Source organism: Bombina bombina, chromosome 3 (assembly GCF_027579735.1).
Source record: "Bombina bombina isolate aBomBom1 chromosome 3, aBomBom1.pri, whole genome shotgun sequence".
Lineage (NCBI taxonomy): Eukaryota > Metazoa > Chordata > Amphibia > Anura > Bombinatoridae > Bombina > Bombina bombina.
Genome location: NC_069501.1, coordinates 699,235,692 through 699,251,335, shown reverse-complemented (window position 1 = coordinate 699,251,335; position 15,644 = coordinate 699,235,692). Strand labels below are relative to the sequence as shown.

The window sequence follows — 15,644 nt, the reverse complement described above, 5'->3', positions numbered from 1 at the left end:
CTGGGGGTAATGAGGAAGTGGGAGGGATATTTAAGCCTTTGGCTGGGGTGTCTTTGCCTCCTCCTGGTGGCCAGATGTTGTATTTCCCAACAGTAAGGAATAAAGCCGTGGACTCTCCCTATCTTAAAAAGAAGAGTTTAATTTTGACTAGACTATCCCTAAACCTTTATAATCATGCAGCTATTATCATAGAGCTGTAGATTATGTTGAAACTTTACAAAAAATTAGTCATAAAATATTTGCAAATAAACTTCCTGCATTATTATTTATAGAGCTTCATTACATCTTTAAGAAATGTTGAAAAAAATTATTATTATTAAGTATTAGTATTTAAAGAAAATCAAAAGTCAATATTTTGTAAATTAAAATTTAAAAAGTAAAAATTAATTAATTGATTTCATCAACAGCAATATTTCTCCGTGACAAATAATTTGTTACCATAAAAACATTTCATTAACAACATAAATGTACCTTAAACACATTTGTGCTGTTTACAGTGCCAAAACCAGCATGTGTAGACTGCAAGTTATTTAACGCCTGGAAGAAAGCATAGGTTTAAAAATTGACAAACAGAAAACAGACATATATCAACTAAGAGATCTTGCAAAACATAAATGACTGACCTCCAGATACAGTATCTACTTATCTTAAATAAAAGTATCATAAAGCGCATCATTAGGTTTTCTGGGGTTCTAAAATATTTAAAAAAAGGGACACTGAACCCAAATTTTTTCTTTCATGATCCAGATAGAGCACGCAATTTTAAGCAACTTTCTAATTTACTCCTATTATCAATTTTTCTTCGTTCTCTTGCTATCTTTATTTGAAAAAGGAATCTAAGGAGCCAGAACATTTGTGATTCAGACCATGGACAGCACTTGTTTATTGGTGCTGTCCAAACAGCAAGGACAACCCAGGTTGTTCACCAAAAATGGGCCAGCATCTAAACTTACATTCTTGCTTTTCAAATAAACATACCAAGAGAATGAAAAACATTTGATAATAGGAGTAAATTAGAAAGTTGCTTAAAATTACATGCTCTATCTGAATCAAAAAAGAAAAAAAAATTGAGTTCAGTGTCCCTTTAAGCTCTCTAAAACTTTCTACAAACTGGATTAAATGGTTTTATGGGACGGACAATATAGTTTAGAATCTGTAGCATATGTCCTGAAAGTTTAAGCGCTTTTAGGTAGTTTAAAGTAAGAAAGCAATGGAAAGGTTTAGCGGTACAATAGTCTAACATTTCATAATTAGAAAAAGCTTAATACTAAAAGTATTCAAAACAGAAATTAAGATATTTCACATTAAATACGTGTATGGCATGAAATACAATGCTTTCAAAACGGAATGTTTACAGAAACCCAAAATATTTTATACTACTGCAGCCAACTTAAAATTAACAATGTCAAGAAAAAAAAACCTGACTATTATGTGAACAATTTTCCTTTAAATTCAATAAAACAATCGATTTAAGACATGTAATTAAAAAAAAAAAAAAAAATGTATGGTACTTTTTTTTTTGTATTATATTGCACTATAAACTATAGGCACGGATGTTAAAAGCATTGTGATAAGCTATATTTTAAAAAGGCATCCGTCATCCTTTTGATATTGATGGTGACATTTTATAAAAGGCTAAAATCTGTATTTGAAGGCACTCTTGCCAAGACGCGTTTTACTATACTTCTCTGTGGGAGAAGATGATCCTCTGACGCTGGTGGAATTTTAAAAGCAGCATCGCCACCTGCATTGACGGTGTAATGTAAATTATACATTTACACAATATTGAATGGCAATACAATATAAATGTGTCAACCAAAACTAGGACAGGCATAATAAATCTATAAGAAGAGCTGTGGGATTGTCTGTATATTGTACATGTGTATACACTGTGTATGTATATGTGTTATACTGAAATGTGTTGATAGTCTTAATTATTTAAATAAACATTTTTTTTTATCTTTTTGGCATGTTCTTTTCTTTAAGATTTTGTGTATGGTATATTAATATCCCATGGAAGACATTGCAGTATGTAAAACATGTTATATGGAATCGATTGCTTTTTAAATATTGTATTTCTGTAACTGCAATAAGTTCACATACGTTTTAGTGTAGCTGCAATATCGGAAGTAAAACACATTCAGCGCAGTGTGAACTTATAGCAGCTATACAAATACAATATTTAAAACAAAAAAAATATATGGGATTGCAAGACTGGCGAGACAAAAAAGGCCATTTCACATGGGTCTGACGATCCTTTTATTATAGGGTCCTAAACATCTCAAAATCAATTTCATTAGAAAAACAGAAAAAAGTGATTTGCATTACTTTCCCCAGTATTTTAAAATCAAGTCTAATCAAATTGGCAGTGATGAGGACCACACAAAAAAACCTGGTAGTTTTAGTTATTATAACCAGGGAACCATTTAGCCATCATAGCGCTGCGGAATCTGTTGGCGCTCTACAAATAACTAATAATAATAATAATCATGTTCTCTTTATTTTGGCTGCATATCTTTTGCTTTCATGAAGTTCTCAGAGAACACATTTGGAAATCCTGTGAAAAGCTGGTTTCCTTTCATTTTTAAATGCTTAACCAGACTTCCCTGTTATGTCATACATCATTTGTAGCTTGCGTTGCTTTTCCATATCAAACTGAGCTATTACTAACAGATTGGGATGGAACCCATCTTTAATTTAGGTGTTAGAGTGTGGATTTGGTTCAGTACAGAACCTGTTGTACACACATCAAGGTCCTTTAAGTTTTCAAAACTGTAAAGTACTTACAATAGCATGAGTTAATTAGGTTTGCTTAGTGTTTAATCATAAACACCTTCCCAGTACCTGTCTCATATCCCCTTGTGCAGTAAACACTATAGCCTCTAGGCCATCATCTGAACACTGAACCTTCTCCTTCTCAACAACAGTCATCAATCTAGCAAGGACTTGTGCATCAGTCAGTTTTGTGTAACGAAGTACAGCACATCGAGACTGAATTGGCTCTGGAAACAAAAATAGAGTGGTCACTACAATAGCTGCAACAATCTAGCAAACATATTTAAAAAAAAAAAAAAAAAAAATTAAAAATATACCTATAATTTTGTCTGAAGCATTGCATGCCAGAGCAAATCGTGTAGTTTTAGAATATATCTCCATGGTTCTTCTTAAAGCTTGCTGAGCTCCATCTGTCATGCTGCAAGACGTTTGGAAAATAATTGTTTTTACCAAGACACAAGAAAACCATACAAAAATATGAGGTGACACTGATGCCAAATTGAAATGTAACAAAATTAAAGGGACAATGCATAAACATTAATGAACTGATTCTAATCCTTACAGTGGTGCTTTATGACATATTTCTGCATACTTAGACTTCTTATTAATAAACAAACAGGGCTTCAATATAGACAAACAAGCCCGGTCTATAAAGATGAATATGAAGTATACAAATATCTTCCTGGCTGTTTGCTGCCAATGGGATTGTGTGTGTGTGTATATATATATATATATATATATATATATATATATATATATATATATATATATATATATATATATATATATATATATATATATATATATATATATATATATATATATATATATATATATATATATATATATATATATATATATATATATATATATATATATATACACACACACACATATATATACACACACACACACATACATACACTCTCAGGTCTTTCACAACAAACGAGGTTACTTTATTTGTAACGTTTTCGGAGGTCTCGCCTCCTTCATCAGCATAATTCAAAAAAGACAGTAAACACATTTATATAGTGAGATACACACACACACCACTTCAAACCATGCCCCCCTATTTGGCGCCAAACTTTCGATGCTGGAACGCATACTGCACGTCAAGGTACGAGCAAGAAGGATCAGCTATGGCTCTGGGACAATCTATGAAGGGACTGTATTCATACGATCTAAACAACTCAGAAGATACACTATATGAAGTCTTTAAGGGACATAGGATATCCCATCAAGAGAAGGACCTCAGTGTGGTCTGACATGACATCAACAAGGAAGGGCCTGGGATAAAAAATCCAACGAAGAAAGAAGATAACTTGGAGAGATAGCAGTCAATTGGTTGATTACACCACTAGAAAAATTGTGTTGGCTGTTGCTTATTATGCAAACCTGGAACTTATACAGTTGAGACATTACCCTGCGGGGTACCATATTATTGAACATATGGACCCTGATGAATGTCTGTTTTTAACCTGTGTTCTTTTTCTTGTTCTTTTTGCTTTAGGTAGTCCTTTTAGTGATATGTGGTCCTTATAGTAAGTATGGATGTGGTATGGGTGTGATGGTTTAATGTAAGTGCCATAGGTTATGGGTATAGTGTTTAATCCCCATGAGCAATCATCGTTCAAAGTAGGGGGTTTTATAACTACTTGGTCCTGCAGATTGGGGGATGGCTCCCTGAAGGGGTGTCTAGATTACCATTCAGATCAGTGAATGATGTGGATTGGTTCGTATATGTTACTCTTTATACATATTAGAAGGTTTGATATTTTCTTAGAGTATACTGTAACACAAAGGGAGAGTCTATTAGTCTCTACAAAACCCCTTAATGTACAACAATCCATTGTTAGACATCTTATGGAAACAGCAACTAGAAACCAATTATCTAAATAGTGGGAATTAATATACACTGGGCACCTAGAGAAACAAATATTGTATGAGCCAGCTAGGATCCTAAATTAATATGATCCGCTACTTTTGACAAGTGTTAACATACACATAAAAAATCCCTCTACTATACACTACAGAAATATAAGGTTGCCACATTATAGCACACAACATGAATTCATGTTAGGCATAGAATAGTATAGTCAATATATGTCTTTCCTTTTTTCACGTAAGGCACATAAGGTATATTATCCAGTATGGCGTAAATACATGTTAAGTAATGTCATACAAGTAGGGTTGCACCGATACCGATACTAGTATCGGTACCGATACCAAGTATTTGTATGAGTACTTGTACTCGTGTAAATGCACCGATACTTAAACCGATACCTCCGCTTCCTACCCATATGCTATCTTGTGGTGTTTTTTTCAAACTGCATGTTCCCATTTCATTCAAACTAAAAATTGTTTACTACTGTTCTGCCAATACAAACTGCTGTTATTTGTATTATTGTAGGAGAGATCACTGTACATCATTCAGACAAACCCCCGAAGTACTGGTCAGTTAATAAACAGATTTCCAGCTCTGGCTAAAATGGCCCAAAAATATCTTTCTGCCCCATGCAGTATGGTGGAAAGTGAAAGACTGTTCAACTTAGATTCGAAACTCCATACAAATGTCAGATTGATGTTATATAACAGCCCTACAACCCAATTGCATCACCCCTTTAAATGTAATATTTTATTGTAATATTTTTTATTTATAAAAATGTTCAGTGAACTTTGTGACAAATAAAACTTTTATTATTTCATAATGTCTTTTGAATTACAGTCCTTTATAATTAATAATAATCTAAAGACTACCAAAGAATTCTGTGGTGCAATGTAGGGCCCAGTGTCAGAAAGTTGGGTCTCTGTCAGAGGTCACGGGTCTTACAGCAGGACAATGACCCAAAGCACACATCAAAAAGCACCCAGAAATGGTTTAAGACAAAGCGCTGGAGAGTACTGAACTGGCCAGCAATAATGACTCCAGATCTCAATCCCAAAGAGCACCTGTGGAGAGATCTCAAAACAGCAGTTGGGAAAAGGAACCTTTGTAATCCGAAAAACCTGGAGCAGTTGGCAAAAGAAGAGTGGTCTAAAATTCCAGTAGAGAGGTTTTAGAAACTCATTGATGGTTACAGGAAGCGATTGATTTCAGTTATTTTTTCCAAGGGGTGCGCTACCAAATATTAAATTGAGGGTGCCAAAAATTTTGTCCAGACCATTTTTGAAGTTTTGCGTGGAATGTGTCAGATTTGGCTTTTTTCCCTCCACATTTTTGTGTCATATCAATACAATAAAAGAAATAAACATGTAATTGCAACAATCCTCTGGGCGAAATGGTGCATTATCTGACAGAAATGCAGGGGTGCCAATATTTTTGGCCATAACTGTATACACACACACAGAGAAATCCCTTTATCCACACTGCTTAGGACTGGATTTTTGAATTTTTGTATAATGTGCATATTTAAAAATCGGACAGTTTGGAGAGGGGATGGACCAAGTGTAAACAACATACAATATCTTGTCATTTAGGCAATATTTATATGTCATTATGCAGCGTATACATGCAACCTAAAGGAAGTTTTATATAATTTTTTTTACTTTTATATGCATAGTACCATCAGAAAGATAGTACAGTACTGTAATCAAAAAAGCAATTTTTGTTGTCTTAAATAGACTATTTGCATTTTAGAACAAAAAAAAAATCAAAGACACAGGCAGAGAAGATTGTGGCTAACAGGTAGAGAGAAAAAGTAATTTATCATATTATTAAAAAAAAAAAAAAAAATTAAATTAAAAAGTTTGGATTCTGGAATTCCGGATTTGGGGATTTGTACCTGTATAGCACACAGCTAAATTAACAGCGAAATGGAAGAGTTAGTTAAAGCATCATAAAATATGTTTATAGGACCAGGACCTTGTTAAGGTCTATTCCTCCCTGGGTCTCTACCTTACAGCCATACAATGCTTGTATTTAACCAAAGCACATACATTTATTTCATGATACAGGTAGAGAATGCAGTTTTAAAGTATCTTTCCAATTTCTTCTATTTCTAATTTTTCTATTATCAATACTGTTGCATTCTCTTGGTATCCTTTGTTGAAGGTGTAGCAATGCACTACTAGTAGCTAGTGAAGATACTGGGTGAGCCAATGACAAGAAGCATACAGGTGCATCCACCAAACAGTTAATTCCCTTAAAGGGACACTCAATCAAAATTAAAATTTCATTATTCAGATAGAGCATGCCATTTTAAAACAACTTTCCAATTTACTTCCATTAACTAAATGTGCACAGTCTTTTTAAATTTAAACTTTTTGAGTCACCAGCTCCTACTGAGCATGTGCAAGAATAAGTGTGTATGCGTTTGTGAATGGCTGATGGCTGTCACATGGTACATGCATGCATTTGTGAATGGCTGATGGCTGTCACATGGTACAAGGGGAGTGGAAAGAGAAATAACTTTTAAAATTGTCAGAAAAAAAAAATCTACTACTCATTTGAAGTTCAGACTAAGTGCTATTGCACTGTCTTGTTATCTTGCATTTGTTGATTGTGCAAATCTACTGTGTTGACTGGTCCTTTAAAGGGACATGAAACCCACGTTTTTTTCTTTCATGATTTAGAAAGAGTATGCAATTTAAAACAACTTTCTAATTTGCTTCTATTATCTAATTTGCTTCATTCTCTCTTGATATCCTTTGCTGAAAAGCATATCTAGATAGGCTCAGTAGCTGCTGATTGATAGCTGCACATAGATGTCTTGTGTGATTGGCTCACCATGTGCATTGCCATTACTTCAACAAAGAATATCTATAGAATGAAGCAAATTAGATAATAGAAGTAAAAAAGAATGTTTAAAATGGTATTCTCTATCTGAATCATTGATTGGGGTTTAATGTGTATTGCTGCTCATAAGCCTACCAAGGTATGCTTTTCAACATACAAAAGAGAACAAAGCAAACTAGATCATAGAAGTAAATTGTAAAGTGGTTTAAAATGTTATGCTCCATCTGAATCATAAACGTTTAGGCCTAGATTTGGAGTTTGGCGGTAGCCGTGAAAACCAGCGTTAGAGGGTCCTAAAGCTGGTTTTAGGCTACCGCCGGTATTTGGAGTCATTAAAAAAAGGGTCTAACGCTCACTTTTCAGCCGCGACTTTTCCATACCGCAGATCCCCTTACGTCAATTGCGTATCCTATCTTTTCAATGGGATCTTTCTAACTCCGGTATTTAGAGTCGTTTCTGAAGTGAGCGTTAGAAATCTAACGACAAAACTCCAGCCGCAGAAAAAAGTCAGTAGTTAAGAGCTTTCTGGGCTAACGCCGGTTCATAAAGCTCTTAACTACTGTGCTCTAAAGTACACTAACACCCATAAACTACCTATGTTCCCCTAAACCGATGTCCCCCCACATCGCCGCCACTCGATTAAAAATTTTTAACCCCTAATCTGCCGACCGCCACCTACGTTATACTTATGTACCCCTAATCTGCTGCCCCTAACACCGCCGACCCCTATATTATATTTATTAACCCCTAACCTGCCCCCCACAACGTCGTAGCCAGCTACCTACAATAATTAACCCCTAATCTGCCGACCGCAAAGAGCCGCCACCTACATTATAGCTATGTACCCCTAATCTGCTGCCCCTAACACCGCCGACCCCTATATTATATTTATTAACCCCTAATCTGCCCCCCTCAACGTCGCCTCCACCTGCCTACACTTATTAACCCCTAATCTGCCGAGCGGACCGCACCGCTACTATAATAAAGTTATTAACGCCTAATTCGCCTCACTAACCCTATAATAAATAGTATTAACCCCTAATCTGCCCTCCCTAACATCGCCGACACCTAACTTCAATTATTAACCCATAATCTGCCGACTGGAGCTCACCGCTATTCTAATAAATGTATGAACCCCTAAAGCTAAGTCTAACCCTAACACTAACACCCCCCTAAATTAAATATAATTTTAATCTAACGAAATTAATTAACTCTTCTTAAATAAATTATTCCTATTTAAAGCTAAATACTTACCTGTAAAATAAATCCTAATATAGCTACAATATAAATTATAATGATATTATAGCTATTTTAGGATTAATATTTATTTTACAGGTAACTTTGTATTTATTTTAACCAGGTACAATAGCTATTAAATAGTTAAGTTTAATAGCTAAAATAGTTAAAATAATTACAAATTTACCTGTAAAATAAATCCTAACCTAAGTTACAATTAAACCTAACACTACACTATCAATAAATAAATTAAATACAATTCCTACAAATAAATACAATGAAATAAACTAACTAAAGTACAAAAAATAAAAAAGAACTAAGTTACAAAAAATAAAAAAATATTTACAAACATTAGAAATATATTACAACAATTTTAAACTAATTACACCTACTCTAAGCCCCCTAATAAAATAACAAAGCCCCCTAAAATAAAAAAATGCCCTACCCTATTCTAAATTACTAAAGTTCAAAGCTCTTTTACCTTACCAGCCCTGAACAGGGCCCTTTGCGGGGCATGCCCCAAGAAGTTCAGCTCTTTTGCCTGTAAAAAAAAACATACAATACCCCCCCCCAACATTACAACCCACCACCCACATACCCCTAATCTAACCCAAACCCCCCTTAAATAAACCTAACACTAAGCCCCTGAAGATCTCCCTACCTTGAGTCGTCTTCACCCAGCCGAGCCAAATTCTTCATCCAAGGGGAGCAAGAAGAGGTCCTCCATCCGGTAGAAGTCTTCATCCAAGCGGGGCAGAAGAGGTCTTCCATCCGATTGAAGTCTTCATCCAAGCGGGATCTTCTATCGTCATCCATCCGGAGCGGAGCGGCAGCATCCTGAAGACCTCCGACGCGGAACATCCATCCTGGCCGACGACTGAACGACGAATGACGGTTCCTTTAAATGACGTCATCCAAGATGGCGTCCCTCGAATTCCGATTGGCTGATAGGATTCTATCAGCCAATCGGAATTAAGGTAGGAATATTCTGATTGGCTGATGGAATCAGCCAATCAGAATCAAGTTCAATCCGATTGGCTGATTGGGTTAATAAGTGTAAGGTTAGGGGTGTTTAGACTCGGGGTACATGTTAGGTGCAGACGTAGGAAGTGTTTCCCCATAGCAAACAATGGGGCTGCGTTAGGAGCTGAACGCGGCTTTTTTGCAGGTGTTAGTTTTTTTTTTCAGCTCAAACAGCCCCATTGTTTTCTATGGGGGAATCGTGCACAAGCACGTTTTTGAGGCTGGCCGCGTCCGTAAGCAACTCTGGTATCGAGAGTTGCAGTTGCGTTAAATATGCTCTACGCTCCTTTTTTGGAGCCTAACGCAGCCATTCTGTGGACTCTCAATACCAGAGTTATTTTAAAGGTGCGGCCAGAAAAAAGCCAGCGTTAGCTACGCGGGTCGTTACCGACAAAACTCTAAATCTAGCCGTTAGTTTTTACTTCACTGTTCCTTTAAGGTAATAGGGCAAAAAAAAAAAAAACCACAACACATAACATACCTATCTGCTTCATCCAGTATGATAACTTTATGTCGGCCTTTGGGAAGTGTGACCTTTTGCTGAGCAAACATTTTAATTTTGTTTCTCACTACATCAATTCCTCTATGAAAAAGAGCAAAGAAAAGCTATCATTAACTTTTTAAAATGTATAATACAAATAAGTCACACAAAAGAGAAAATAGAGTTATCAGAATCCAAAAAAAATATTCATAAAATAATTGTAACTTTTAGGTTACATAAAAGTGAAAGCCGTATGACTAAGGAAAACCTGGAGTAAATAAATAATTAAGTACAACAATTGGCAAACCCCTGTACAATACGTGTTAAAAAAAAACCCCAAAAAAACATGAATAACCACTATCTTATTAAAGCAAAAACATAATTTATGTAAGAACTTACCTGATAAATTAATTTCTTTCATATTAGCAAGAGTCCATGAGCTAGTGACGTATGGGATATACATTCCTACCAGGAGGGGCAAAGTTTCCCAAACCTTAAAATGCCTATAAATACACCCCTCACCACACCCACAAATCAGTTTAACGAATAGCCAAGAAGTGGGGTGATAAGAAAAAATTGCGAAAGCATATAAAATAAGGAATTGGAATAATTGTGCTTTATACAAAAAAATCATAACCACCACAAAAAGGGTGGGCCTCATGGACTCTTGCTAATATGAAAGAAATGAATTTATCAGGTAAGTTCTTACATAAATTATGTTTTCTTTCATGTAATTAGCAAGAGTCCATGAGCTAGTGACGTATGGGATAATGAATACCCAAGATGTGGATCTTTCCACGCAAGAGTCACTAGAGAGGGAGGGATAAAATAAAGACAGCCAATTCCTGCTGAAAATAATCCACACCCAAAATAAAGTTTAATGAAAACATAAGCAGAAGATTCAAACTGAAACCGCTGCCTGAAGTACTTTTCTACCAAAAACTGCTTCAGAAGAAGAAAACACATCAAAATGGCAGAATTTAGTAAAAGTATGCAAAGAGGACCAAGTTGCTGCTTTGCAAATCTGATCAACCGAAGCTTCATTCCTAAACGCCCAGGAAGTAGAAACTGACCTAGTAGAATGAGCTGTAATCCTTTGAGGCGGAGTTTTACCCGACTCGACATAGGCATGATGAATTAAAGATTTCAACCAAGATGCCAAAGAAATGGCAGAAGCTTTCTGGCTTTTTCTAGAACCAGAAAAGATGAAAAATAGACTAGAAGTCTTTCGAAAAGACTTAGAAGCTTCAACATAATATTACAAAGCTCTAACAACATCCAAAGAATGCAATGATTTCTCCTTAGAATTCTTAGGATTAGGACACAATGAAGGAACCACAATTTCTCTACTAATGTTGTTAGAATACACAACCTTAGGAAAAAAATCAAAAGAAGTTCGCAACACCGCCTTATCCTGATGAAAAATCAGAAAAGGAGACTCACAAGAAAGAGCAGATAATTCAGAGACTCTTCTGGCAGAAGAGATGGCCAAAAGAAACAAAACTTTCCAAGAAAGAAGTTTAATGTCCAAATGAATGCATGGGTTCAAAAGGAGGAGCTAGAAGAGCCCCCAGAACCAAATTCAAACTCCAAGGAGGAGAAATTGACTGAATGACAGGTTTTATACGAACCAAGTCTTGTACAAAACAATGAATATCAGGAAGATTAGCAATCTTTCTGTGAAAAAGAACAGAAAGGGCAGAGATTTGTCCTGTCAAGGAACTTGCGGACAAACTTATCTAAACCATCCTGAAGAAACTGTAAAAAAATTCTCGGAATTCTAAAAGAATGCCAGGAAAAATGATGAGAAGACACTAAGAAATATAAGTCTTCCAGACTCTATAATATATCTCTCTAGATACAGATATACGAGCCTGTAACATAGTATTAATCACAGAGTCAGAGAAACCTCTTTGACCAAGAATCAAGCGTTCAATCTCCATACCCTTAAATTTAAAGATTTTGAGATCCTGATGGAAAAAAGGACCTTGCAACAGAAGGTCTGGTCTTAACGGAAGAGCCCACGGTTGGCAAGAGGCCATCCGAAAAAGAATCCGTCCATGCTGGAGCTACCAGCAGAACAAACGAGCATTCCTTCAGAATCTTGGAGATTACTCTTGGAAGAAGAACTAGAGGCGGAGAGATATAGGCAGGATGATACTTCCAAGGAAGTGATAATGCATTCACTGCCTCCGCCTGAGGATCCCGGGGTCTGAACAGATACCTGGGAAGTTTCTTGTTTAGATGAGAAACCATCAGATCTATTTCTGGAAGTTCCCACATTTGAACAATCTGAAGAAATACCTCTGGGTGAAGAGACCATTCGCCCAGATACAACGTTTGACGACTGAGATAATCCGCTTCCTAATTGTCTATACCTGGGAAATGAACCGCAGAGATTAGACAGGAGCTGGATTCCGCCCAAACCAGAATTCGAGATACTTCTTTCATAGCCAGAGGACTGTGAGTCCCTCCTTGATGATTGATGTATGCCACAGTTGTGACATTGTCTGTCTGAAAACAAATGAACGACTCTCTCTTCAGAAGAGGCCAAGACTGAAGAGCTCTGAAAATTGCACGGAGTTCCAAAATATTGATCGGTAATCTCACCTCCTGAGATTCCCAAACCCCTTGTGCCATCAGAGACCCCCACACAGCTCCTCAACCTGTAAGACTTGCATCTGTTGAAATTACAGTCCAGGTCGGAAGAACAAAAGAAGCCCCCTGAACTAAACGATGGTGATCTGACCACCACGTCAGAGAGTGTCGTACAATCGGTTTTAAAGATATTAATTGAGATATCTTTGTGTAATCCCTGCACCATTGGTTCAGCATACAGAGCTGAAGAGGTCGCATGTGAAAATGAGCAAAGGAGATCGCGTCCGATGCAGCAGTCATAAGACCTAAAATTTCCATGCATAAGGCTACCAAAGGGAATGATTGTGACTGAAGGTTTTGACAAGCTGATATCAATGTTAGACTTCTCTTGTCTGACAAAGACAGAGCCATAGACACTGAATCTACCTGGAAACCTAAAAAGGTTACCCTTGTCAGAGGAATCAATGAACTTTTTGGTAAATTGATCCTCCAACCATGATCTTGAAGAAACAACACAAGTCGATTCGTATGAGATTCTGTTAAATGTGAAGACTGAGCAAGTACCAAGATATCGTCCAAATAAGGAAATACCAATACCCTGTTCTCTGAATACAGACAGAAGGGCACCGAGAACCTTTGAAAAAATTCTTGGAGCAGATGCTAAGCCAAACGGTAGAGCCACAAAACTGGTAATGCTTGTCTAAAAAAAGAGAATCTCAGAAACTAAAAGTGATCTGGATGAATCGGAATATGCAGATATGCATCCTGTAAATCTATTGTAGACATATAATGCCCTTGCTGAACAAAAGGCAGGATAGTCCTTACAGCTACCATCTTGAATGTTGGTATCCTTACATAACGATTCAATATTGATAGATCCGGAACTGGTCTGAAGGAATTGACCTTCTTTGGTACAATGAAGAGATAGAATAAAACCCCAGCCCCTGTTCCAGAACTGGAACTGGCATAATTACTCCAGCCAACTCTAGATCTGAAACACATTTCAGAAATGCTTGAGCCTTTGCTGGGTTTACTGGGACACGGGAAAGAAAAAAATCTCTTTGCAGGAGGCCTTAACTTGAAGCCAATTCTATACCCTTCTGAAACAATGTTCTGAAACCAGAGATTGTGAACGGAATTGATCCAAATTTCTTTGAAAAGAACGTAAACTGCCCCATACCAGCTGAGCTGGAATGAGGGCCGCACCTTCATGGGGACTTAGGAGCTGGCTTTGGGTTTCTATAAGGCTTGGATATATTCCAAAGTGAAGAAGGTTTCCAAACTGATACCGCTCCTGAGGATGAAGGATCAGGCTTTTGTTCCTTGTTGTGATGAAAGGAACGAAAACAATTATTAGACCTAAATTTACCTCAGATTTTTTATCCTGTGGTAAAAAAGTTCCCTTCCTTCCAGTAACAGTTGAGATAAAAGAATCCAACTGAGAACCGAATAATTTATTACCCTGGAAAGAAAGGGATAGCAAAGTTGACTTAGAAGACATATCAGCATTCCAAGTTTTAAGCCATAAAGCTCTTCTAGCTAAAATAGTTAGAGACATATACCTGACATCAATTCTAATGATATCAAAGATGGCATCACAAATAAAATAATTAGCATGTTATAGAATAAAAATGCTATGAGAATTATAATCTGTTACTTGTTGCGCTAAAGCTTCTAACCAAAAAGTTGAAGCTGCAGCAACATCCGCTAAAAATATAGCAGGAGTAGAGACAGCCCCATTAACCTTAGGGATTTTGTCCCAAACTCTAATCTGTCAGATGGCACAGGATATAATTGCTTAAAACGTTTTAAAAGGAGTAAATGAATTACCCAAATTATTCCATTCCCTGGAAATTACTTCAGAAATAGCATCAGGGACAGGAAACACTTCTAGAATAACTACAGGAGATTTAAAAACTTTATTAAAACGTTTAGTTTTAGTATCAAGAGGACCAGAATCCTCTATTTCTAATGCAATTAATACTTCTTTAAATAAAGAACGAATAAATTCCATCTTGAACAAATACAAAGATTTATCAGCATCAACCTCTGAGACAGAAACCTCTGAACCAGAAGAACCATTATCAGTATCAGAATGATGATGTTCATTTAAAAATTCATCTGAAAAAAGAGAAGTTTTAAAAGACTTATGTATACTAGAAGGAGAAATAACAGACATAGCCTTCTTAATGGATTTAGAAACAAAATCTCTTATGTTATCAGGAACACTCTGAGTATTAGATGTTGACGGAACAGCAACAGGTAATGTAACAGTACTAAAGGAAATTTTATCTGCATTAACAAGTTTGTCATAACATTTAATACAAACAACAGCTGAAGGAACAGATACCAAAAGTGATACACTTAGCTTTGGTAGCTCCAGCTCCGGGCAGCGATTTTCCTGAAGTATCTTCTGACTCAGTTGCAACGTGGAACATCTTGCGATATGTAATAGAAAAAACAACATATAAAGCAAAATTGATCAAATTCCTTAAATGACAGTTTCAGGAATGGGAAAAAAATGCCAGTGAACAAGCTTCTAGCAACCAGAAGCAATAAATAATGAGACTTAAATAATGTGGAGACAAAAGTGACGCCCATATTTTTTTAGCGCCAAATAAGACGCCCACATCATTTGGCGCCTAAATGCTTTTGGCGCCAAAAATGACGCCACATCCGGAACGCCGACACTTTTGACGCAAAAGAACGTCAAAAATTACGCAACTTCCGGCGACACGTATGATGCCGGAAACAGAAAAAAATTTTGCGCCAAAAAAGTCAGCGCCAAGAATGACG

At 36.4% G+C, this 15,644-nt stretch overlaps 1 protein-coding gene across 1 annotated transcript in view; it reads right to left on the bottom strand.

Moving 5' to 3' along the window:
• The window catches only part of RFC2 (replication factor C subunit 2), a 58,471-nt gene that overhangs the window by 27,010 nt on the left and 15,817 nt on the right, over positions 1–15,644 (bottom strand). The window contains exons 5-8 of the mRNA XM_053707492.1: positions 10,251–10,352; positions 3,093–3,193; positions 2,845–3,002; positions 472–537 (exon numbers count right to left, since the gene is read on the bottom strand). Of these exons, the coding sequence (XP_053563467.1) occupies positions 472–537; positions 2,845–3,002; positions 3,093–3,193; positions 10,251–10,352 (427 nt within the window). The remainder of the gene's footprint in view (positions 1–471; positions 538–2,844; positions 3,003–3,092; positions 3,194–10,250; positions 10,353–15,644) is intronic.